At 42.5% G+C, this 24,475-nt stretch overlaps 3 protein-coding genes across 3 annotated transcripts; all 3 read left to right on the forward strand.

The window, feature by feature from the left end:
• The first annotated feature begins 1,856 nt into the window (after positions 1–1,856).
• Positions 1,857–4,462, forward strand: LOC115121566 (large ribosomal subunit protein uL24). Its single transcript, XM_029650669.2, has 4 exons — positions 1,857–1,962; positions 2,644–2,819; positions 3,046–3,186; positions 4,297–4,462. Exons 2-4 carry the CDS (start codon positions 2,652–2,654, stop codon positions 4,423–4,425), a joined length of 438 nt encoding a protein of 145 aa, XP_029506529.1. The 5' UTR covers positions 1,857–1,962; positions 2,644–2,651; the 3' UTR covers positions 4,426–4,462.
• Positions 4,463–5,994: 1,532 nt separating this feature from the next.
• Positions 5,995–9,874, forward strand: LOC115121568 (V-type proton ATPase subunit e 1-like). Its single transcript, XM_029650672.2, has 4 exons — positions 5,995–6,228; positions 6,681–6,728; positions 8,041–8,172; positions 8,952–9,874. Exons 1-3 carry the CDS (start codon positions 6,125–6,127, stop codon positions 8,132–8,134), a joined length of 246 nt encoding a protein of 81 aa, XP_029506532.2. The 5' UTR covers positions 5,995–6,124; the 3' UTR covers positions 8,135–8,172; positions 8,952–9,874.
• A 100-nt stretch (positions 9,875–9,974) lies between these two features.
• On the forward strand, positions 9,975–23,136 carry LOC115121567 (vesicle transport protein SEC20-like). Its single transcript, XM_029650670.2, has 6 exons — positions 9,975–10,123; positions 10,394–10,486; positions 16,129–16,220; positions 16,404–16,508; positions 16,653–16,771; positions 21,774–23,136. Exons 1-6 carry the CDS (start codon positions 10,043–10,045, stop codon positions 21,968–21,970), a joined length of 687 nt encoding a protein of 228 aa, XP_029506530.1. The 5' UTR covers positions 9,975–10,042; the 3' UTR covers positions 21,971–23,136.
• The last annotated feature ends 1,339 nt before the right edge of the window (positions 23,137–24,475 follow it).

The raw sequence follows: 24,475 nt of genomic DNA on the forward strand, positions 1-24,475 counted from the left end.
CGGAAGATGTACGGGAGATAACGGGAAAAACATTTCATCTTCTTCTCCGTTTAGCAGAAGGCAGTGCTCCAGTGTTCACTCCACATCCGCACTGCCGCGAGAGAGACCAGAGATCCGTGAGGGAGAAAACGAGCTGGAACTGCTCGTTCTATGACCGCATCACTTTCACCCAGACAGACAGCAAGAGCCGAGCATGGTCCGTTAAACGGTTATAACAGCGCGCGGCGGAGAAGTGTGGTGTCCATGACAACGCGCCTTTTGCTTCCGTGTTCAGACATAGTCATCTGCATGGTGTAATTTAATCCCGATTCGCGCTGGCAGGCCAGTACAGGAGGTTGTGCGCCTCTTTTCCCGGATATCTGACAGGAGTGGGTAGGGAGGGGCTGGAGGGGTACGGGGTAGTGTGTGGCGGAGTTGGAAATTGCCTTCTCTTGGCGTGATTCAAAATTAACATTTACACCCCCCCGTCTTCTTAAATAACCTAGATCATTTGATAATTTAAAGAGCAGAGTAAAGCGAAGTAGCCTGGATCATTTCATAATTTAGTGAGCGAAGTGAAGGGGAAATTCCGCACCTCTGAAGACAGAGGTTGATCAAAATAGCCTAATTTGTATATAGTTAAAAGTAAAGCCACCGTGTTTCAGCTCTTGGCCTTCGTGAGTTTTAGGCTAGGCTACAGAAGAAAATATATTAATAATGTTTTCAATAAACTGACAAATAGCCTAGATGATGATGGTGATAAATCCTTGTCAAGCAAGCCTCAATAAACAGGCTACAAAGTAGTTTGTATTCGATCTCTTCTCCGGATGTTTAGCCTACCAATTGATGATCCGGGTAAACCAGTGAAGAAGGAAACTCCTGACAGGTCCACGAGGTCCAAGGGAATTACATCATGGTTTATGGCGACATCTCTTGGTCAACATCCATATTGCTAATATTCTACAATAGCATACTTCCATAGAACACTTTCTGTGTTTACAAAAATTCACGGACGAGGGCGATGCGCGCAAATTAGTGGCAGAACAAGGGGGAGTTCTGATAGAACACCAGCAAAAAAAGCCTCTATTTACATGTTGCTTATGAATGCATTTCGGACTACTTTTAGATTAGATATAATGTGTGTCATCGTCACAAATCAACTGCATTATACTTAAAAAACACTTCAACTTCAACCAGTAAAATGGCTCTTTGGATAGCTTTTGTTACAGCCTAAATCAATGTGCGTTAGCATTCTAGCTAACAACTGCTGCATCCAAAATAGTTATTTTGCAAAGATCACAACCAAAAATAATCTTAGCTACTGTTCAAGATATAATCAAGACATACTTGTAAGCCTATGAGAACGCAGTATAATCTGGATATGTTCAACATTCCTCTTCTGCTGCCATTTCTGTCAAGCCGTCTACACATACAGTTTTATGCATACATTCAGTGGTGGAAAAGGTACACAATTTTCATACTTCTCATACAATTCTCTTTAAAAGTAAAGATACCACAATAGAAAATGACTCAAGTAGAAGTGAAAGTCACTCAGTAAAATAGTACTTGAGTAAAAGTCAAAAAGCATTTGTTTTTAAATGTACTTAAGTATCAAAAGTAAATGTAATTGCTAAAATATACTTAAGTATCAAAAGTTAAAGTATAAATAATTTCAGATGTCTTATATTAAGCAAATCAGACGGCAACATTTTCTTGTTTTTTGTATTTATTTACGGAGAGCCAGGTGCACACTCCAACAATCAGACATAATTTACAAATGAAGCATGTGTGTTTAGGGAGTCTGCCAGATCAGTGGGAGTAGGGATGACCAGGGATGTTCTCTTGATAAGTGCGTGAATTTGACCATTTTCCTGTCCTGCTAAATTTGAGTGTAACTTCTCGCGGGATTCGTGTGTGAACTAATCGGAGCGGAAGTACAATGAAGGTCTCTTTTCCGCCGGCCACAGAGGAGTTATCGGCAGGGTAAGAATTCCTGGTTGACAATTTCACCAACGTAATCAACATCCATCCTATGTTATACACTTTTGTATATCCCCCAAAGTACATGTGAAGTCAGGTACCCCTGTTATGATTCTATAGTGGTCAGTATTGGAGACAAATTGTATATTAATAGCTATATCAAACGTCCCGTAATCTGCATCCCTCGACCTGTGCATCTAACATGGCTACCTAGCTAGGTGGCTAATGCTAGCTGTGTGTACCCATGTAATGTTGAATGCATGGACCTGACGCGTGCATAACAGATACTAGATCTGTGTGTAAACTTCTAGTTAGTGGTCTCGGTGATTGTTCAATCTTAGTTCTGCTGTTTGTTGGGCCTCAAGTCTAACTAACGTTAGCTGTTGTAGCTAGGTAGTGACATGAGATCCAGAAAAGGAATGTCTAGCTAACGTTACCCATCTATGTAGCTAACTAGCTTCACCTTAATAACATTTTGCAGCTTGAGGTGCTCGCTTATAAGGCTAGCGAACAAACGTTATCTTTCAGGTGGGAAATCTCTTGGCTCTGTCACTTTGTGTTGTACTTAAACTATGCTGTGGTGTTGGTTTGTTACTTGTAACAAACACATAGCCGAAACGACAAATGCCGTCAGTCACTGCTAACCCTCTAATCTGATTGTTGGCAATTGTGTTTGCCTTGCAGCCATCAACATGAAGCTGAATCCATTTGTGACATCCTCGCGGCGTAAGAACCGCAAGAGGCACTTCAATGCCCCCTCACACATCCGGAGGAAGATCATGTCCTCCCCCCTCTCCAAGGAGCTCCGTCAGAAGTACAATGCAAGGTCCATGCCCATCCGCAAGGATGACGAAGTCCAGGTAAAGACCCCCAGAACCACGCGTTTCAACAGACTTTATACAAATTCTGAGATTGCCTAACTAGCTGCTACTAACATGCATGAGGAACTACGTAAAATTCCGGCCCTGTAGTACAGGCCAGACCTGAACGAACACCTGATTTCAGATCAATTCAAATTAGCGTTAGGATTTTGTTCACGTGGGTGATGTCATTTTTAATGTCATTTTACATTTTTGTGCTGTGCAGGTTGTCCGTGGACACTACAAAGGCCAGCAGATTGGCAAGGTAGTGCAGGTCTACAGGAAGAAGTACGTCATCTACATTGAGCGTGTGCAGAGAGAGAAGGCCAACGGAACCACGGTGCACGTCGGCATCCACCCCAGCAAGGTGAGGCTCTGTCATCTACCTGTAGTCACACGCACGTACTTTCTTTATGTGTATTAGCTGTATTATATATGACTTCTGTACCATGTTGGATAATCATTGTTTTAGTTTCTCAACTCAATTTGAGTGGTTCAAATTGTTATTTTGTATTGTATCATTGTGGAGTGTAAAGAAAAAACACATCTAAATAACTACCCTTCTCAGCAGCTACCTGTTGATGGGTACCTGTTGGCATGTTTAAATACATCCAGCTTTTTCAGTGTCCAAGCCCAGTGGTCACGTTCAGTTGGTGCAATTGAGAGATTTTTAAATATTTTTTAAACTGAACAAAGTTGCGTGTTTCTGTTGGACAAGTCTGGGTGACACCTCCGTTTCAAGACGTTTTCTCCCACCCTCTGACGTTCTCCAACGTACTTTGAGATGGAGGAGCGAATTCAAGGAACAATTAATTGAGAAAGAGTTCAACTGTTTCGGTAGGGTGCCTGGTGAGGGTAAATTGAGAGAATGTAGATATTTGCCAATCACCACTGGTTTCAGCCTTCGGGTGTCATGGCAACGGGTGTTTTTCTGTTACGAAGGAAGATTAGTTGAATGTAGTCAGTGGTCACTGGTCTGAACAACATGTAGTAAGACAGGCACCCAGTGTATGCTGAACTGGGGAGGAAACATTGACTACATGCTAGTGTTCCACTTACTGCATTTACCTGACATGTAGGACATTGTCTAGGCTCAATGTTAAATTGTGAAACTGAAGATGAGGTTTTAGCCTAGGCTCCAGACAGTTTGGGCCATCATTAGTAGTAATACATTGGATATGATTCCCCAGGTCTTGTGTAGAATTAGAGGGCTCTTGTTTGTCTAATATAATGGCTCTTCATGTTATGTCTGGACATGTATTTGTCATTTCTGATCAGGGTTGCAGATAAAGTCCACTGTTTCACAGAAACTCACAATTTATCTTCCCAAGCCTGGCTGGCTTCTGATGTAGCTAGACTAGTATTGTGGCTGAGATGGTTCTTCGTGATGAGAAATTCATTTCACACTGTTTTTTCACCGCTGTTTTTATCAAAATGGACCTAGAATCAATCCTCACATCTCTCTCTTTCCTCCCAGGTTGTGATCACCAGGCTAAAGCTGGACAAGGATCGCAAGAAGATCCTGGAGCGCAAGGCTAAGTCCCGCGCTGACGGAAAGGAGAAGGGCAAATACAAGGAGGAAACCATTGAGAAGATGGCAGAGTGAAAATCTATTGCTTACAATAAACTGCTGTACAAATCAATTTCATTGTCTGTCGTAAATGGAAGAATTGCAGTAAAGTACTGCACCGTGGGCAAGCCACAAGTATGGGGATGTTCTTTGTTTGCCTAGTTATACTCTGGTTTATTAGCATGCTGGAACCAGCCTGATTGCATGATGGTTCACATTCTTTGTGCACACTTTCTTTTCCAATTACGTTTTCATGTAACGAATAAAAATCAAAAGTTCAATATGTTTCCATCACATTTTGAACTCTACGGATAGTTTTGTTAAACTTGCGCTCTGGCCAACAGCTCACAGATACAGTGGGGGTAGTCTAGTTGACATAATGAGATTATGGTTAAGAGCAAGACTGTTTTTCACAAGCATTGCTCCATGTTACTAGATTAAGACCATCGATATTTATTGAATAGGAGCATCAATATCACCGTGCACTTTCACCACCCTGTGAAGTTCATAATGTATTTAGTCTAGCCAATTTTATTTAACTAGGCAAGTCGGTTACAAATATTTACATTGACGGCCTAATCCGGACGACGCTGGGCCAATTGTGTGATACAGCCTGGAATCAAACCAGTGTCTTTAGTGACGCCTCTAGCACTGAGATGCAATGTTTTACTGCTGCGCCACTCGGGAGCATGCTTTCCTGAGTTGTAGTGGGAGGACCACACAACATGCCATCGCTTGACAAGTTTAGTTCGATATTTGCGCATAAAAAAGGTTTCCGTCGCATAACAAACTTTACATACACAAAAAGACCCCTCCACGTCTGACGAACAAATGATCTGTCGGCATTATAAGATTGTACCAAAACTTGCTGGTTTTAATCCGTTTGGACTTTATTCACATAAAAAAGTGCGGATGGAAACGTGGTTACTGTATGAGTGCTGATTTAGGATAATCTAGTATCCCCTGATATCATGATCTAATCTAAATGTCAAATCGTATCAATTTAGCACTAGACTGTTAATAGGGGCCCAAAACTGGCAGTTTTCTGCCAATATAAACCCAAGCTTTAGCTAAGGAAAATGTAAAGTTTCGTATGAATGAAATATTTTGATGGCTTTAGACTTCATGTAATAACGAAGGGAGAGTAGAGATCGTCAGCTTGTAGTCCTAAAAACCGGAAAACATACCTCTAGTTCGTTCAGACATTCCTATGTGGAAAGAATATAGTTTTGAGGTTTGGGAGATTTTGTAAGATCAGGTTTAGGAGATATTGTACTTTTTTGTTTCTATGAGATAATATCAGCCAGTTAACATTACTTTTATGAATTATTAAGCATTTTGTGTTCTTTGTGTGTTTTTTTATTTACGTAAATGCTTCAAAATTCACAAAAAATAACGTTAGGTGATGACGCATTGAGCATTGATCTCATTGAACAAAATGTATAAGATCTCCTAAACCTGTGTTACCACAGACCTTATTTTCGGCGTTTATCCAAAATCACTCCAAAAACAAAATTTTCCCATAGGATCAAGTTTCCTCTATAAAACACTGGCCTAGGATCAGTTTATGAAACACTTTTGGTACCGCTACACGCCCAGTTTACTGTGGCGACATCATGTGATCCATTCTTCCTAGTCCTGGGGCCTGGCAACAGTTCGCTATTTCGGCGTTGAGTAGCGTTGCCAAGTGTATACGTTTACTTTTCTACTTTTAAAACTATTTCCAAAGCCAGACATGGCGGCGCTTAGTTTTGTAATTCCCATGTCGGTAATGACTCTGTTTTGGGGGATTATTGGTGGAGTTGTGCCGTGGTTTATCCCCAAAGGACCGAACAGAGGGTAAGTAAATTAGCTTGCTAACGTGATAGAAAAACACTAACGTTATTTAGCTAATTTACATGTTGCTAACTATAAAGGTAGTAGTAGTAGTAAGCTCTAGTTTTAACTAGAATAAACTTTAACATTTGACAATGTTTTGAAACTTCTTTGTCCTTGTTGGATAAAGAATTAATGGAACATAGACAAATCAAGATGTCATTTTGGAACTTCCCCAGTCCATGTCTAGTGCCCATCTGCTCTGTCACTTGCAGGTGACTCAAGTTGGCATGATGAAGCCCTATCTGCATGAACTAGGTCTAGTGGAACATCTGAGAAATGAGCACTTGTCATAATAAACCATAGATATGAGTAATGTTTTGTGTAGGGGTACAAATGTATAGCTTAATGTCTTGTTACTGCTTTGTAGTAATGTCTTGGTCCAGTGGAATAATGCCTCTTTCCCTCCTCCACAGAGTGATAGTTACCATGTTGGTGCTAACTGCTGTCTGCTGCTACCTGTTGTAAGTAGAGTCCTCCCAGGAATGTAGCAGAATATTTCACAGTATCACTGAGGGTCCTTCTTGTATTAATTTGTCTCAGTTGGTTGGAACAAGGTTCAGGCGGGCAACATCAGGGGTGTATTCATTACGGAAACCCTTTACCGTTTATGAACCAAACAGGGCAAACAGAACAAAACTGTGAGGGACCTACCTGAATTTGTTGACTAGAAACTCTTAATGTTTACACCCCAGTGTCTCGCATCATGCACAATGTTAGGCCTAGTTAAGTTGCTTTCCATGGAAGTGTGAAACTGGACTATTAGCTTATATTTGGAGATAGTTATGTGCTATGCATATGTCCCACACAGACACCGAGAGAGAACACTTTACCCTTAAGTTATTCTCCATACTCATTGATTGGGCCAACTGCAGCTCGATTTCAATGTCCCAACTTCAATACATAGTGTTTACCAGTCTGTTACAGATGTAGACACCCTCAAAGTTCATGGTCGGTTTTGACAATAGAGAAAATAAGTGTAGGCCTAGAGTAGACTTGTTGCTTGTACGGTAGTTAATGACCCTAGAGGATTGTAGTTAATGACCCTAGAGGATTGTAGTTAATGACCCTAGAGGATTGTAGTTAATGACCCTAGAGGATTGTAGTTAATGACCCTAGAGGATTGTAGTTAATGACCCTAGAGGATTGTAGTTAATGACCCTAGAGGATTGTAGTTAATGACCCTAGAGGATTGTAGGCAAGGGTCCCAGAGGATTGTAGGCAAGGGTCCCAGAGGATTGTAGGCAAGGGTCCCAGAGGATTGTAGGCAAGGGTCCCAGAGTACATCTGTTGCTTGTACGGTAGGTAATGATCCCATTCAATATAACCTGTTAGTCCTGAGATGCCATTTCATTTCATAGTTATTTATTTAGCTTTCAAAGTTGTCAGGCGAGCGGATAACCATGCCGTGTTACTTTGCCATATCTCCACCAGGGGCCAGTGCAGGCCATGTGATGGGGATAGTGTCTACAGCAGCTGAGGGAAGAAAGTAGCGTGCTATGTTGTCTCCTTCAGTCTGCTGTACTGAGTGCTTAGTTGGTTTCCTCTATTATAGCTGACCCTGCTGTCATGTTCCTCCATTACTATAGGGTAGAACAAGAATGTCTAAAAGTGAAAGACATGCACAAGTATCTTTATTCTTAATTTAAATCCCCATCAGATGCCTTAGATGCTGCTATTCTTCCTGAGGAGCACAAACAAAGCCATTACACATAACAGAAGCCATGACAGAGATGTGTAGTTATGTAATCATTTGTATGTGTTGTATGTTTCCAGCTGGCTGATAGCAATCCTGGCCCAGCTCAACCCTCTGTTTGGACCAACTCTAAAGAATGATACCATCTGGTACATGTACTACCACTGGCCCTAGTCTACCAGTCTACCAGCCCTCGACCCCTCCTGCTACAGGTAAACGCACTGGCCCTAGTCTACCAGCCCTCAGCCCCTCTCCTGCTACAGGTAAACCCACTGGCCCTAGTCTACCAGCCCTCAGCCCCTCTCCTGCTACAGGTAAACCCACTGGCCCTAGTCTACCAGCCCTCAGCCCCTCTCCTGCTACAGGTAAACCCACTGTCCCTAGTCTACCAGCCCTCAGCCCCTCTCCTGCTACAGGTAAACCCACTGGCCCTAGTCTACCAGCCCTCGGCCCCTCTCCTGCTACAGGTAAACCCACTGGCCCTAGTCTACCAGGCCTCGGCCCCTCTCCTGCTACAGGTAAACCCACTGGCCCTAGTCTACCAGCCCTCGGCCCCTCTCCTGCTACAGGTAAACCCACTGGCCCTAGTCTACCAGCCCTCAGCCCCTCTCCTGCTACAGGTAAACACACTGGCTCTAGTCTACCAGCCCTCAGCCCCTCTCCTGCTACAGGTAAACCCACTGGCCCTAGTCTACCAGGCCTCAGCCCCTCTCCTGCTACAGGTAAACCCACTGGCCCTAGTCTACCAGGCCTCAGCCCCTCTCCTACTACAGGTCAACCCAGTCAGATACACCCGAGGTCCATATCATCACTCAATTTATTTTGTTCGATTTTGTTTAAGTCTATACTGCGATTCAGCCTTTTAGCTGCAAATGTGTAGGCCACTAGATGAAATCAATTAATGAAGAAATAAACTGTTCTCTGTCAATAGTCTGTAGTCGTGGCTTCCTCTATCTATTTTAATCTGTACAATTTTCTCTGTTCTCTGCAGGGGAGGACCTGACTCACTGCTGTACACCAATGAAGCCCTCACTCGATCACCTCCTCACGAAGGGAACTGTTCTTGTATAGCTTAAGCCTTAACCCAGCCTTTGACACCTGACCTTAGTGAGAGTGGAGAGATGCCTGCAAAGATGATTTGTACAAACGGATCCCCAAAAGGACTTTTCTAGAGAAATCCTCTTTAGTGCTTTAAGAATAAAGTATCAACCTTTGATTTGTATGTTCTGTGTGATGTGCTGTATGACATTTTGATTCTCTAACATTGATATATGATATTGTCAAGTCATGTTGCTAGTTAGCCTAGCCCGTTTATATATGCTAACTACCTTTAGCGCCTGTTGACGATAGTATCTTCTGGCCAGGGGAGTTTTGTTGCTCTAAATGTTAACACGCATCGCTTGGTTAAATTACTACACACCTTTTATAGGGTTCCCACACTGCCATATTCCCATGTTAGTGTTTTGTTTATGGAAAAAAGACAGTAAGATTGACTGGACTACATACTAATTAGCTACCTGTTATTGTGTAAAGGGAAGAAACACGCCACAAATGTGTCACAGAAAAATACTGTCAGGTGCAACCATGTTAAATCAGTGCAGTAAGTATATATATTTTGAATTTGTGAAATTATTTTGATGTGGTTTGAAAGTAGAGGACTTTTCTAGAACTGTTCCATAGTGGAGAATCGATTCATGATTAGATGGAGTATTTGGCTGTTTTGGCTGCCAGAGCCAATTCCCCTCTAAACAGTAACATTAGGCTCCTTTAGTTCATTATTGGACTCTCCGTACCCCATACATATGTATGTTGCATGTAACGCAGCCTTTTTTTATTCCATATGTCCTTCTATGTGTGTGTGATGGCATTCATTATTGTCCTTAGAAATGTTAGATATTAAACGTCATCAATCAATCCACGTATTGATTTACATGTTTTTGCTTTGTTAAACCGGTTGTTGTTGCTCACGACCGAAATGCCCTCTTTGCTGTGTAAGTAAAGAGACGCGCTACTTTTACGAACTATGGGAAAGTCAATTCAGTTACTCCTCGCGGTTTGCCGTAGACGAGTTTGTTGTCAAACATGGCGTCTTCGGATGTTCACGTCCGAATATGCGAGCAAGAAATCATCAAATATGACTTGGAAATAAAAGCTCTCGTGCAGGTATGAATATTGATTCAGTAGGTTATTGTTCTAGACCATATAATGCAACGATATTGTATGTTGTCATATACTCATTGTGGAGAATAACCTTATTTTCTGTCGCAGCTGGTTGGGCTCCTTTTTGGGGGGGATTTGGCCATTGACCCATTTTGGTACATTGGCCGGGAGTCTGAATAGATTTGGACTGATCATCTTTTTGAACCTTTGGATATATGACAAAAGCCATTTGTCTGATTGTATCTATATCTCTCATTTACTCATTGACATTAGGATGTCAATGAGTGTATAGGACCACACGTCAAGCTGACAGAGTTGAATGCCAAAGTGAAAGCAAAATTCAACAACCTTAGGCTACGGATTCAGGTAAGAGACAGTTCATCCTCCTGTCTCAAATACATTTCAATGTTCTAAAAAACAAATAGCCTTCATTCCTCATTTCCTGTCAACTGCCTGGTGGTGATTTCACCTGTCCAGATCTATCAGCTATGTTGAGGGGAGACTGAGGAAGCCTCTTAAGACTATTGACATTCAAACCTTGGATATGTCAGTTCATATTGAGCTGTATCCATCAATGTTAGTTGTAGGACACATTATAACTGAGTGTTTGACAGTGGTGTTAATATTGGCAGCAATTTTAGTTTTAGTCTTCGTTTGTCTTTAGAATACATTTTAGTTGTAAGATTTTAGTCATTTCGGTCTGTTTATTTGGATTGTCTGGATTTGCTCTACAGATGGTCATACTATCAACAAACTATAGGTTGATAAGCAACTGCTTGCTAAGGTTAGGTTTAGAATAAGGTTAAGATTTACGTTTAGGGTTAGTATAGAGCATCTACAGATGGACTATCCAAATAAATCCAACTTTAAAAGCTCAGACACACACCGGTAGGATTGTCAAACATTTGCCTGCCGACAGTACATAGCACCTCTGAACAGTGTCAACAGTCAATATTTTCTAAAGGTTCACACAGCAAAGACCTTAGAAGACGTCGTCCACTCAGCCTTGTTATAATACTCCAAACCAGAAGGTGGCAGTAGCATTGTTTGGAAATGCATATCTGTGCATATTGCTTATGGTCTAGATTCCAAACTATCTCTGCTGACACAGATGTAACAATACAAATCTTTGGTGCTGATGTTGCTATTTTGTAGAAAGCCCTTTTTGATACTAGCCAGATGGCCACTGCTAGACACAGTGCCTTCAGAAAATATTCGCACCTTGTTGTTTTACAGCCTGAATTTAGCATTCATTAAATGTAGATGTTGTGTCACTGATCTACACCATAATGTCAAAGTGGAATCATATTTTTTAGAAATGTTTACACGGTAATAAAAAATAAAATGCTGAAATGTCTTGAGTCAATAAGTGTTCAACCGTTTTGTTATGGCAAGTCCAAATAATTTCAGGAGTAAAAATTTGCTTAAGTGATAAGTTGCATGGACTCAAGCTGTGTGCAATAATGGCGTTTAACATGATTTTTGAACAACTAACCTATCTCTGTACCCCAGACATATACAATTATCTATCTGTAAGGTTGGTTGAGCGTAAAAATTAGAATAAAAAAAGTGGACATTGAATCTCCCTGGTGAAGTTCATTACATTTTGGATGGTGTCTCAACCACCTTCACTACAAAGATACATGTGTCCTTCCAAACTCAGTTGACGGAGAGGAAAGAAACCACTCAGTGATTTCACCATGAGGCTAATGGTGACTTTAAGAGTTTAATTAACATAAACAAGTTTAGCATCTCCAGGACTCCACTCATACCACTCACTGATGCATGCCTTTGGAACATCTACATTTCCAAAAATTTAATAAATGTAATATACATCATCACAATAAATCCACAATTTATTTTTGTCAGGTCTAAAGAATCATGATATGAAGAAAATGTATTTCAGAAGAACAGAATATGAGTTGGTCTACTGTAGGCCTATGTTATCTGGCTATAAACTCCATGCTATAGGCTGTAGGCGTGTTCATTTAGCTGACAAGATATGCTTAAGTCCCGTAAAATTATTTTATTTTATATGATTTTATAGTAAAAATAATATAATTGAGCTTCGATTAATAAAATAGAAATTATATTTTTCCTATTCCGGAGCTAGTGCGCGTATGAAGTAGCTATGTTGAGCGTAAAAGTGATCATTAGGAACAGGTCCTATATGAATGATACAAACATTAGAATGTCTTCGAAATCAAAACATATGTGGGTTGCGTGGTGCGACTATAGGCTTGTGATGATTTAAGAATGTAGCAAAAAAGCTTGCGCTCGGTTCCTTGCCTCAGGCTGCACAGCTGTTCTCTCAACAAGCGATCACATTTTCACATCAGACACTTCTCAATGTAATATTGTCTTTACTAATACAGTATGTACAATTCGTTTCGATTTAGAATGGACCATTCATTATCAAATGGGCAGAGGAAAAAATACACGTCATCTGTATGCACACGGAATAGCGAACGGAGGCCAAGCGCTTTCCCGCCGGTCTGCTTGGGTTTTATAGCGAAACATGTGCTTAATATGAGCAGTTGAGAAATAAATATAATAACACGTATTTCACTCCACGCATTAACCACTGTTTGAGGAGCATGATCTCACGGCGCGAAAGGTGATATTCCGCCCAAACGCTGTATGCCATGAGCGCTCCAACCTTGTTCCTATAGCTAACCAGTGTTTCATTCTGGAAACCAAGTTAAATCTGTTCGGGAACATCGATGGTCAAATGTTTTCGCAACGAAACATATTTCACTAAACTGTCTGCGAAATCTAGAAAGGAATAAAGGAGAGAGAGGAGGAAACGCATGGTGGTGAGATATTTATTCTGTATAGCTAAATGTAATATGTCACTCAATTAATTATGAAAATATAAAACGTTCCCTATTACTAGGCTATTCGAAATCAAATACAAATTCACTAATTGTAGGCTAACTGTAAGCAGGCCTGCACAATCAATGGACCAACAGCATCGCCTAGGCCTCTATGTTTTCTCCCAGACTCATGGATAGAAATGTTGGAGAGTAGAATAAGATAACCAGTCCATCCAGTATGCATAATAATACTGTCCACACTCAAAGACGGTTACTCTAATTTGTTTAATTTCGGAGTATAGGCTAGAACAATTATGTACCAAAGATCTTAAATCAGTTTTGTTTGATGTTTTTCTGCCATGAATATTATGCAGTAGGCTATGTATTGTATAAGGGCACAATCATAGTATTAATTCAGTTTTTTGGGCTCATAAGCCTATGCATGAACTCTAATATGCGTATGGGTGTTTTGAATGAATCATCACCTTAGAAAGCGCTGTCCGTTTCGTTATGTTAGGCTTTAAACAACGGCCACGTTGTACACTGTTTCAACCTGCTGTTGAACTTCTTTCTTAAAATTGATCATCACATTGACGTTAGTTTTAAAAGTATGATAGGCCTACTGATTTGATGACAAGTGTTTGATGGTATTTTCGATTATATTTTCATTGTCCGAGGGGTTAGCGGGACAATAGAGCCCTGACTACCAGGTCGATAGTGATCGGATGGTAGTTAGCATGTTCGGTACTACCAAAGCATATCCAGAGTGCATAAAAAGGAGATTACCGTGACTCGACTGTCATGTGGCATTTTACTGCAGTCATGACATCCGGTGTGGCGGTAATATTGTCACCCCAACAGCACTAGCAAGGACTAGCGAGTTTTTTTTGTAGAGAAATACAGGGTAGAGCTCAGCACAGGCAATTAAGATCCTAGAGAAAAACCTGGTTCAGTCTGCTTTCAAACAGACACTTTTAGACAAATCCACCTTTCAGCAGGACAATAACCTAAAAGGCAAAGCCAAATATTAGTGCTGACCAATTAACCCAAATACATACACTTAGGTTGGAGTCATTCAAACTCGTTTTTCAACCACTCCACAAATGTCTGTTAACAAACTATAGTTTTGGCAAGTCAGTTAGGACATCTACTTTGTGCATGACACAAGTCATTTTTCCAATAATTGTTTACAGACAGATTATTTCACTTATAATTCAGTGTATCACATTTCCAGTGGTCAGAAGTTTACATACGCTAAGTTGACTGGCTTTAATAAACTGCTTGAAAAATTCCAGAAAATGTCATGGCTTTAGAAGCTTCTGATAGGCTAATTGACATACTTTGAGTCAATTGGAGGTATATCTGTGGATGTATTTCAAGGCCTCTTTGCTTGACATGGGAAATCCAAAAGAAATCAGCCAAGACCTCAGAAAACAAATTGTAGACCTCCACCATTCTTATTCATCCTTGGGAGCAATTTCCAAACTCCTGAAGGTACCACGTTCATCTATACAAACAATAGTACACAAGAATAAACACCATGGGACCACGCAGCCGTCATACCGCTCAGGAAGGAGACGCGTTCTGTCTCCTAGAGATGAACGTACTTTGGTGCGAAAAGTGCAAATCAATCCCAGAACAACAGCAAAGGACCTTGTGAAGATGCTGGAGGAAACGGGTACAAAAGTATCTATATCCACAGTAAAACGTGTCCTATATCGACATAACCTGAAAGGCCGCTCAGCAAGGAAGAAGCCACTGCTCCAAAACCGCCATAAAAAAGCCAGACTACGGTTTGCAACTACACATGGGGACAAAGATCGTACGTTTTGTAGAAATGTCCTCTGGTCTGATGAAACAAAAATAGAACTGTTTGGCCATAATGACCATTGTTATATTTGGAGGGAAAGGGGGAGGCTTGCAAGCTGAAGAACACCATCCCAACCGTGAAGCACGTGGGTGGCAGGATCATGTTGTGGGGGTGCTTTGCTGCAGGAGGGACTGGTGCACTTCACAAAATCAATGGCATCATGAGGAAGGAATGACCCCAAGTATACTTCCAAAGTTGTGGCAAAATGGCTTAAGGACAACAAAGTTGAGGTATTGGAGTGGCCATCACAAAGCCCTGACCTCAATCCTATAGAAATGTGTGGACAGAACTGAGCAAGTGTGTGAGCAAGGAGGCGTACAAACCTGACTCAGTTACACTAGCTCTGTCAGGAGGAATGGGCCAAAATTCACCCAACTTATTGTGGGAAGCTTGTGGAAGGCTTGTGACTCAAGTTAAACAATTTAAAGGCAATGCTACCAACTACTAATTGAGTGTATGTAAACTTCTGACCCACTGGGAGTGTGATGAAAGAAATAAAAGCTGAAATAAATCATTCTCTCTACTCTCTACTCTGACATTTCACATTCTTAAAATAAAGTGGTGATCCTAACTGACCTTAAAACAGATCATTTTTACTAGGATTAAAGGTCAGGAATTGTGAAAAACGGAGTTTAAATGTATTTGGCTAAGGTCTATGTAAATGTCCGACTTCAACTGTACGTGTGTTCATTGAAAAGGGGATATGAGCTTTACAAATATGAAGTATTAATGTGCTTCTAATATTCAACAAATAGCATTCGTTTTTCGCATAGGAAAAAAGCAACCGCAAATCGCGTTTGCGGTCTGCGGCGCGAGAGCGGCAACACAGATTAATGAGTAACAGCTCACATGAGAAAATAGAGCTTCTGATGTGATCAAAGCAAAAATAACCTTGAAAGTAAAACATTTTTATACTTGAGGTTAGTTTCAAGTCCATTGTCCTGGCTTCGCATCCGTTCAGAATATTGACGAGTGACTGAAGAGACCGCCTGGGAACTGTGTGGGAGAGCCGGGCAGATCAGCTCAACTCAATCAGACCGCGCAACTAAAAGATGTCAATGAGAGGATTGCATGAAATATTCTGCATGCATGTGTAGGAGTGGATAAAATGGATGAAAATGAGCTTCATGTTAAATTAAATGTTGATTAATCTCACATGGAATTCTCGTCCCGTCACATTTTCGTCGACTAAGTCATTTGTAATAGTTGTGTTTTTTTCCCCCAGTGCGTCTCGTAATCGTCATAGTTTGTCAGGAAAAATAGGTACTTGACGAGTATTTTTCGTCATAGTTTTTGTTGACGAAATGATCACTGTTTGACAGGACCTAGATCAGATGGGGAGGGAGCAGGACAAAGAGTCAGACAAGTTGGCGCTACTCAGTGAGGTGGACAGACACCGCAAGCAGATGGTCAGGTAAGAGTGCATGGTAGGAGTGTTGCTGAATTACTGCTGTTTCTTCAGTACTGGAGCCAATCTGTAGTAGTTAGTGGGATGCATGTCTCCATTAGAATGGTTTTCTGGTGTTTTCCATAGAGTGCTAGTGCATAAACTATAAGCAAGCATCCTAATGAAACTGTATGTTTCCTATCCCTGCAGTAACCAGACAGCATGGAGGAAGGCCAACCTGGCCAGTAAACTGTCACTAGACAACCTGGAGAAGGAATCTCTTCTCTATGGAGGAGATAGTGAATTTAGACATAGGTAAACAGATATTGGCTGTTTCTAGATACTCTTCGGTAGTGTTTCATTGTCGTTCCCTTATTTCCCTGTGTGTTTATACTTTCTGTCTTATTGTTGTCTGTTACTCTGAAGATTTAGAGTATCTTTATTTTTTCCTTCAATCAGAAAGGTGACCAAAGAGGGGCTGGCCCAGTCGTCCAGTGACATCACTGAGAGCCTGATGAGCATCAGCCGGATGATGTCACAGCAGGTGACGCAGAGCGAGGAAACCATGACCACGCTGGGTGAGTGGCGCCCCCTAGAGTACAGAGTGTAAATCATGTCGTAGGCTGTGTTTCTGAGAGGACAGTAGTGTTTATAATTTCGGCCCCGACCCCATCCCCTAGCTCCCTTTTCTTTCAGTGTTTACACATCTGGAAGAACTAGATGAGTGAGAAGCAGTGATGTAGTGGTAAAAAGGGGGTAAACGCTGATCGCCTTTCACAGTGAATAAAGTAATGCTCCCTATATTTACAATGCACTTTTTTGCAATAGGTGGGTAAACGTTTGAGCAACATAAAAAGGGTGCATAAATGCTGTTTGTGTGTGTTTACCTTCCACCACACCACTGGTGAGAACAATATGGAGATGGTTCCACCATTTCAAATCAAAAATCAAAGTTTATTTGTCACTTGCGCCAAATACAACAGGTGTAGACCTTACAAGTGAAATGCTTACTTACAGGCTCTAACCAATAGTGCAAAACAGATGTTAGGTGAACAATAGGTAAGTAAAGAAATAAAACAACAGTAAAAAGACAGGCTATATACAGTAGCGAGGCTATAAAAGTAGCGAGGTTACATACAGACAACGGTTAGTCAGGCTAATTGAGGTAGTATGTACATGTAGATATGGTTAAAGTGACTATGCATATATGATAAATAGAGTAGCAGCAGCGTAAAAAGAGGGTTTGGGGGGGTGGGAGGGCAAACAATGAAAATATCCGGGTTGCCATTTGATTACCTGTGAATGAGTCTTATGGCTTGGGGGTAAAAACTGTTGAGAAGCCTTTTTGTCCTAGACTTGGCACTCCGGTACCGCTTGCCATGCGGTAGTAGAGAGAACAGTCTATGACTGGGGTGGCTGGGTCTTTGACAATTTTTAGGGCCTTACTCTGACACCGCCTGGTGTAGAGGTCCTGGATGGCAGGCAGCTTAGCCCCAGTGATGTATTGGGCCGTACGCACTACCCCCCGTAGTGCCTTGCGGTCAGAGGCCAAGCAATTGCCGTACCAGGCAGTGATGCAACCAGGCAGTGATGCTCTCGATGTTGCAGCTGTAGAACCTTTTGAGGATCTCAGGACCCATGCCAAATCTTTTTAGTTTCCTGAGGGGGAATAGGCTTTGTCGTGCAATCTTCACGACTATCTTGGTGTGTTTGGACCGTTCTAGTTTGTTGTTGATGTGGACACAGAGGAACTTGAAGCTCTCAACCTGCTCCACTACAGCCCCGGCGATGAGAATGGGGGCGTGCTCGGTCCTCCTTTTCCTGTAGTCCACAATCATCTCCTTAGTCTTGGTTACGTTGAGGGATATGTTGTTATTTTGGCACCACATGGCCAGGTCTCCAGGCCTATAGGCTGTCTCGTCGTTGTCTGTGATCAGGCCTACCACTGTTGTGTCGTCTGCAAACTTAATGATGGTGTTGGAGTCGTGCCTGGCCATGCAGTCGTGGGTGAACAGGAAGTACAGGAGGGGACAGAGCATGCACCCCTGTGGAGCTCCAGTGTTGAGGATCTGCGTGGCAGATGTGTTGCTACCTACCCTCACCACCTGGGGGCGGCCCGTCCAGATGTCCAGGATCCATTTGCAGAGGGAGGTGTTTAGTCCCAGGATCCTTAGCTTAGTGATGAGCTTTGAGGGTACTATGGTGTTGAACACTGAGCTGTAGTCAATAAATAGCATTCTCACATAAGTGTTCCTTTTGTCCATGTGGGAAAGGGCAGTGTGGAGTGCAATAGAGGTTGCATCATCTGTGGATCTGTTTGGGCGGTATGCAAATTGGAGTGGGTCTAGGGTTTCTGGGATAATGGTGTTGATGTGAGCCATTACCAACCTTTCAAAGCACTTCCTGGCTACGGACGTGAGTGCTACGGGTCTGTAGTCATTTAGGCAGGTTTCCTTTGTGTTCTTGGGCACAGGGACTATGGTGGTCTGCTGTGAAACATGTTGGTATTACAGACTCAATCAGGAACATGTTGAAAATGTCAGTGAAGACACCTGCCAGTTGATCAGCACATGCTCGGAGCACACGTCCTGGTAATGCGTCTGGCCCCGCAGCCTTGTGTACGTTGACCTGTTTAAAGGTCTTACTCATGTCGGCTACGGAAAGCGTGATCACACAGTCGCCCGGAACAGCGGATGCTCTCATGCATGCCTCAGTATTGCTTGCCTCGAAGTGAGCGTAGAAGTGATTTAGCTCGTCTGGTAGGCTCGTGTCACTGGGCAGCTCGCAGCTGTGCTTCCCTTTGTAGTCTGTAATAGTTTGCAAGCCCTGCCACATCCGACGAGCGTCGTAGCCAGTGTAGTATGATTGAATCTTAGCCCTGTATTGACGCTTTGCCTGTTTGATGGTTCGTTGCAGGGCATAGCGGGATTTCTTGTAAGCTTCCGGGTTAGAGTCCCGCACCTTGAAAGCAGCAGCTCTACCCTTTAGCTCAGTGCGAATGTTGCCTGTAATCCATGTCTTCTGGTTGGGGTATGTACGTACAGTCACTGTGGGGACGACAACCTCGATGCACTTATTGATAAAGCCAGTGACTGATGTGGTGTACTCCTCAATGCCATCGGAAGAATCCCGGAACATGTTCCAGTCTGTGATAGCAAAACAGTCTTGTAGTTTAGCATCTGCTTCATCTGAACACTTTTTTATATACCGAGTCACTGGTGCTTCCTGCTTTAATTTTTGCTTGTAAGCAGGAATCAGGAGGATAGAGTTGTGGTCGGATTTACCAAATGGAGGGCGAGGAAGAACTTTGTACGCGTCTCTGTGTGTGGAGTACAGGTGATCTAGAATTTTTTTCCCTCTGGTTGCACGTTTAACATGTTGATAGAAATTTGGTAAAACTGATTTAAGTTTCCCTGCATTAAAGTCTCCGGCCACTAAGAGCGCCACCTCTGGGTGAGTGGTTTCCTGTTTGCTTATTTCCTTATACAGCTGACTGAGTGCGGTCTTAGTGCCAGCATCTGTCTGTGGTGGTAAATAAACACGAAAAGTATAGCTGAAAACTCTCTAGGCAAGTAGTGTGGCCTGCAATATATCACAATATACTCTACTTCAGGTGGGCAAAATCTAGAGACATTCTTAGATTTCGTGCACCAGTTGTTGTTTACAAATATGCACAAACCGCCCCCCCCTCGTCTTACCGGAGTGTGCTGTTCTATCCTGCCGGTGCAGCGTATACCCCGCTAGCTGAATATCCATGTCGTCATTCAGACACGATTCCGTGAAACATATGATATCACCGTTTTTGATGTCCTGTTGTTCGGATATTCGTGATCGTACCTCGTCTAATTTATTGTCCAATGATTGCACGTTGGCGAGTAGTATTGACGGTAACGGCAGCTTTCCCTGTCGCCTTCTCCGAGGCCTGACCAGGCATTCGGCTCTTTGTCCTCTGTACCTGCGTCGTACCTTGCAAATAACGGGGATGTCAGTCCTGTGGTGTGTTTGGAGAATGTCCTGTGCGTCATCTTTGTTGTAGAAAAAATCTTTGTCTAATCCGAGGTGAGTGATCGCTGTCCTGATATCCAGAAGCTCTTTGTCTAATCCGAGGTGAGTGATCGCTGTCCTGATATCCAGAAGCTCTTTGTCTAATCTGAGGTGAGTGATCGCTGTCCTGATATCCAGAAGCTCTTTGTCTAATCCGAGGTGAGTGATCGCTGTCCTGATATCCAGAAGCTCTTCGTCTAATCCGAGGTGAGTGATCGCTGTCCTGATATCCAGAAGCTCTTTGTCTAATCCGAGGTGAGTGATCGCTGTCCTGATATCCAGAAGCTCTTTGTCTAATCTGAGGTGAGTGATCGCTGTCCTGATATCTAGAAGCTCTTTGTCTAATCCGAGGTGAGTGATCTCTGTCCTGATATCCAGAAGCTCTTTGTCTAATCTGAGGTGAGTGATCGCTGTCCTGATATCCAGAAGCTCTGTGTCTAATCCGAGGTGAGTGATCGCTGTCCTGATATCTAGAAGCTCTTTGTCTAATCCGAGGTGAGTGATCGCTGTCCTGATATCCAGAAGCTCTTTGTCTAATCCGAGGTGAGTGATCGCTGTCCTGATATCTAGAAGCTCTTTGTCTAATCCGAGGTGAGTGATCGCTGTCCTGATATCCAGAAGCTCTTTGTCTAATCCGAGGTGAGTGAACACTGTCCTGATATCCAGAAACTCTTTGTCTAATCCGAGGTGAGTGATCGCTGTCCTGATATCCAGAAGCTCTGTGTCTAATCCGAGGTGAGTGATCGCTGTCCTGATATCCAGAAGCTCTGTGTCTAATCCGAGGTGAGTGATCGCTGTCCTGATATCTAGAAGCTCTTTGTCTAATCCGAGGTGAGTGATCGCTGTCCTGATATCCAGAAGCTCTTTGTCTAATCCGAGGTGAGTGATCGCTGTCCTGATATCCAGAAGCTCTGTGTCTAATCCGAGGTGAGTGATCGCTGTCCTGATATCCAGAAGCTCTGTGTCTAATCCGAGGTGAGTGATCGCTGTCCTGATATCCAGAAGCTCTTTTCTGCCATAAAATACGGTTGCAGAAACATTATGCACAAAATAAATTACAAATAACGCGAAAAAAGACACATAACAGCACAATTGGTTGGGCGCCTGTAAAATTGCTGCCATTTCTTCTGGCGCCATTTTACAGTTGAGTTTCATGTGTATACACTGTATTCTACTGTATTCTAGTCAATGCCACGCCGGCATTGCTCGTCCTTAAATGTATATATTGCTTAATTCCATTATTTTACTTTTAACTTTGCGTGTATTGTTGTGAATTGTTAGATATTACTGCACTGTTGGAGCTAGAAACACAAGAATTTCGCTACACTCGCAATAACATCTGCTGAACATGTGTATGTGACCAATAAAATTTGATTTGATTTTGCTTTGAAAATCCCTAAAATTGGAGGACACAAGGACTGTTTCTCATTTTTCAAATACAAACATAAGCAACTGACACATTTCAACAGTCGGCTATTTGATATGTCCAGACACAAAGTCTTTGCCAAAGCCTAGTGTGGACTCTCTCCTCCGTAGCAACCTCGTCTCAGGCGGTCCTGGAGACCAACGATGAGTTTAAGGCCATGACCGGAACCATCCAGCTGGGGAGAAAGCTCATCACTAAGTACAACCGCAGGGAGCTCACTGACAAACTGCTCATCTTCCTCGCTCTTGCACTGTTCCTCGCCACAGTCTTCTACATCCTCAAGAAGAGATTCTTCTTCTTCCTCTAGACCAGACACAACTAACTTAAACTAAGTCACTTTTAGAGCAACTTTGATTAGAGTAACTATGATCATATAAGCTCATTTACGACAAGTGAGTTGTGTGACATGAGTATTGGCAGATGAATATACTGTTTATTTATCATTCCCACCTGCCACAGGTGGACACATGTAATTCCATATTAACATTTAAAGTCTTGTGCGCACACACAGTAGTAATGGCTACCGGGATAAGCCTATTTTAGACACTATGCGTCTGTCATGGAAGGAACTATCAGACTGCCGTCAGCTGTTTGCAATACTTATAGGAAAGTTTGTTGGTTAATGTAACCACTCGTTATGATTATTATCATGTTAAGGTATTATTCCATTGCAGGAAGTTAAAGCTGTTGTCTGATTATTTATATCCTGCTCTGAAAGAGAAATAAATGGACATTACCAGTAGCCTTATTTAATAATGGAGATTCCATTTCTTCCGGACCATTATTTAAAGTATATGGGTTCATGTCAATGTGTAACACATTCTCTGTAACAAAATCAGTTTTCAAAGAGATTATCACAATAAAATGTTAACATTGTGAACATTGTGAAATTGTGTAAAAACATTTTTCCCCACAGCATCAGTGTGGACATGTGGGATGTACATATCACCCACACAAGTTTCAGTGACTCTGGTCTAGCATCTGGTTGTCAGTATTTCCTTATGGAGCTAGCTAACTTGGCTCAGCAGTGGTGAGGCCTAGTCCCAGTAGCTGGCAGCAGGGGGAACAGTACAGTCTGTGCAGCCCAGGCACCAGGGCAGAACCAATCTGAAAAGCTGTGGCAGTAATCACATTGTCAGCGATAAGGAACCATGCGTCTCTGCCTTTCTTCAGATAGGAACCGGAAAAGCAGATTATTCTGACCCGGTTCACTCTCCTGGTCCCTGCGCCCTTTCTTTCCACCGGGGGTGGAGGATGAGAGGAGGTTATTTTAAGATTTGCGTGGACCTGTTATCTGACGTTGCCTTTTCAACACCTTGGAGGGGGAGAAGGGATGTGGGGAGAGGGGGGCTGGTAGCTGCATGACCTCTCTACCCTCTACATGAAGATGGTCTCATATGTCATTTGGGAAATAAAAATCTGTTTTCGTGTTGACGTTTCTATTCAGTGTACCAATAAAGGCCTCTGACTTTGTCTATCTGTGTTGTCTCAGTTGTGTGTGTTGTTATGGATCATATCTGGCTCTGAATCAGTGAAGACAGACAGTACAGGTAGCCTAGTGGTTAGAGGATTGGGCCAGTAACCCGAAAAGTTGCTGGTTTGAATACCCGAGCTGACAAGATGAAAAATCTGTTGATGTGCCCTTGAGCAAGGCACTGAACCATAATTTTCTGCAGGGACGCCGTACTACTATGGCTGACCCTGTAAAACAACACATTTCACTTCACCTATATGTGACAATACAACTTTTTTTAGTGTTCTTAGAGTAAGACACGTTAGCGAATACGTGTGGAGAGAGTCGATAGACCTACGAGAAGGCTAAGCGGTTCTTACTCGGTTTAAAGTGGCAGCCATTTGTGCTCTTCCAATTCCTCATCCCGTCCCTTTAGCTGCACACTTATAGCAGCTCTATGTCAAGCAAATGGAGCTATTCTTACAGAGCACCGTGATAGTGTCAATCAAGAGGAGAGGTGTGCATGATCTTGAGATGTGAATAGGTCCTGTTTAGTGGCAGGCCCTGAACTGTGTTCTACACTAAGTACCACAGAGTGAGGGGAAGTGAGCTCCCACACACAATATTGCCTAAAGGGATTTTTAATGTGCTACAGTGCCTTCAGAATGTATTCACACTCCTTGACTTTTTCCCACATGTTGTTGTGTTACAACCTGAGTTTAAAATGGATTAAATTGAGATTTTGTGTCACTGGCCAACACACACAATAGTCCATAATGTCAGTGCATTTTGTTTTTTTAGAAATGTTTACTAGTTTACTAAAGCTGAAATGTCTGTATTCAGACCCTTTGTTATGTCAAGCCTAAATAAGTTCAGGAGTAAAAATGTGCTTAAGTCACATAAGTTGCATGGACTCTTTTTGAATGACTACTTCATCTCTATCTGTAAGGTCCCACAGTCGAGCAGTGCATTTTTCCAGTGCATCACAAAGAAGGTCACCTACAGTATTGGTAGATCGGTTTAAAAAAAAAGAAGCAGACATTGAATATCCCTTTGAGCATGGTGAAGTTAATTATTTTGCCCCTTTTTTCTCCCCAATTTCGTGGTGTCCAATCGGTAGTAGTTACAGTCTTGTCTCATCGCTGCAGCTCCCGTATGGACTCGGGAGAAGCGAAGGTCGAGAGCCATGTGTCCTCCGAAACACAACCCAACCTAGCCGCACTGCTCCTTGACACAATGCACATCTAACCTGGAAGCCAGCCGCACCAATGTGTCAGAGGAAACACCGTACACCTGGCGACCTGGTCAGCGTGCACTGCGCCCGGCCCGACACAGGAGTCGCCGCAAGTATGCGATGAG

Source organism: Oncorhynchus nerka, linkage group LG6 (genome assembly GCF_034236695.1).
Source record: "Oncorhynchus nerka isolate Pitt River linkage group LG6, Oner_Uvic_2.0, whole genome shotgun sequence".
In the NCBI taxonomy this organism is placed as follows: Eukaryota; Metazoa; Chordata; class Actinopteri; order Salmoniformes; family Salmonidae; genus Oncorhynchus; species Oncorhynchus nerka.

Coding starts and splice junctions, on each gene's coding strand:
- LOC115121568 (XM_029650672.2), top strand. CDS start 6,125: ATGGCGGCGCTTAGTTTTGTAATTCCCATGTCGGTAATGACTCTGTTT. Junction 6,229..6,680: donor CCCAAAGGACCGAACAGAGG/GTAAGTAAATTA, acceptor CCTCCTCCACAG/AGTGATAGTTACCATGTTGG. Junction 6,729..8,040: donor GCTGTCTGCTGCTACCTGTT/GTAAGTAGAGTC, acceptor GTATGTTTCCAG/CTGGCTGATAGCAATCCTGG.
- LOC115121567 (XM_029650670.2), top strand. CDS start 10,043: ATGGCGTCTTCGGATGTTCACGTCCGAATATGCGAGCAAGAAATCATC. Junction 10,487..16,128: donor ACCTTAGGCTACGGATTCAG/GTAAGAGACAGT, acceptor ACTGTTTGACAG/GACCTAGATCAGATGGGGAG. Junction 16,221..16,403: donor CACCGCAAGCAGATGGTCAG/GTAAGAGTGCAT, acceptor CTATCCCTGCAG/TAACCAGACAGCATGGAGGA.
- LOC115121566 (XM_029650669.2), top strand. CDS start 2,652: ATGAAGCTGAATCCATTTGTGACATCCTCGCGGCGTAAGAACCGCAAG. Junction 2,820..3,045: donor GCAAGGATGACGAAGTCCAG/GTAAAGACCCCC, acceptor TGTGCTGTGCAG/GTTGTCCGTGGACACTACAA. Junction 3,187..4,296: donor TCGGCATCCACCCCAGCAAG/GTGAGGCTCTGT, acceptor CTTTCCTCCCAG/GTTGTGATCACCAGGCTAAA.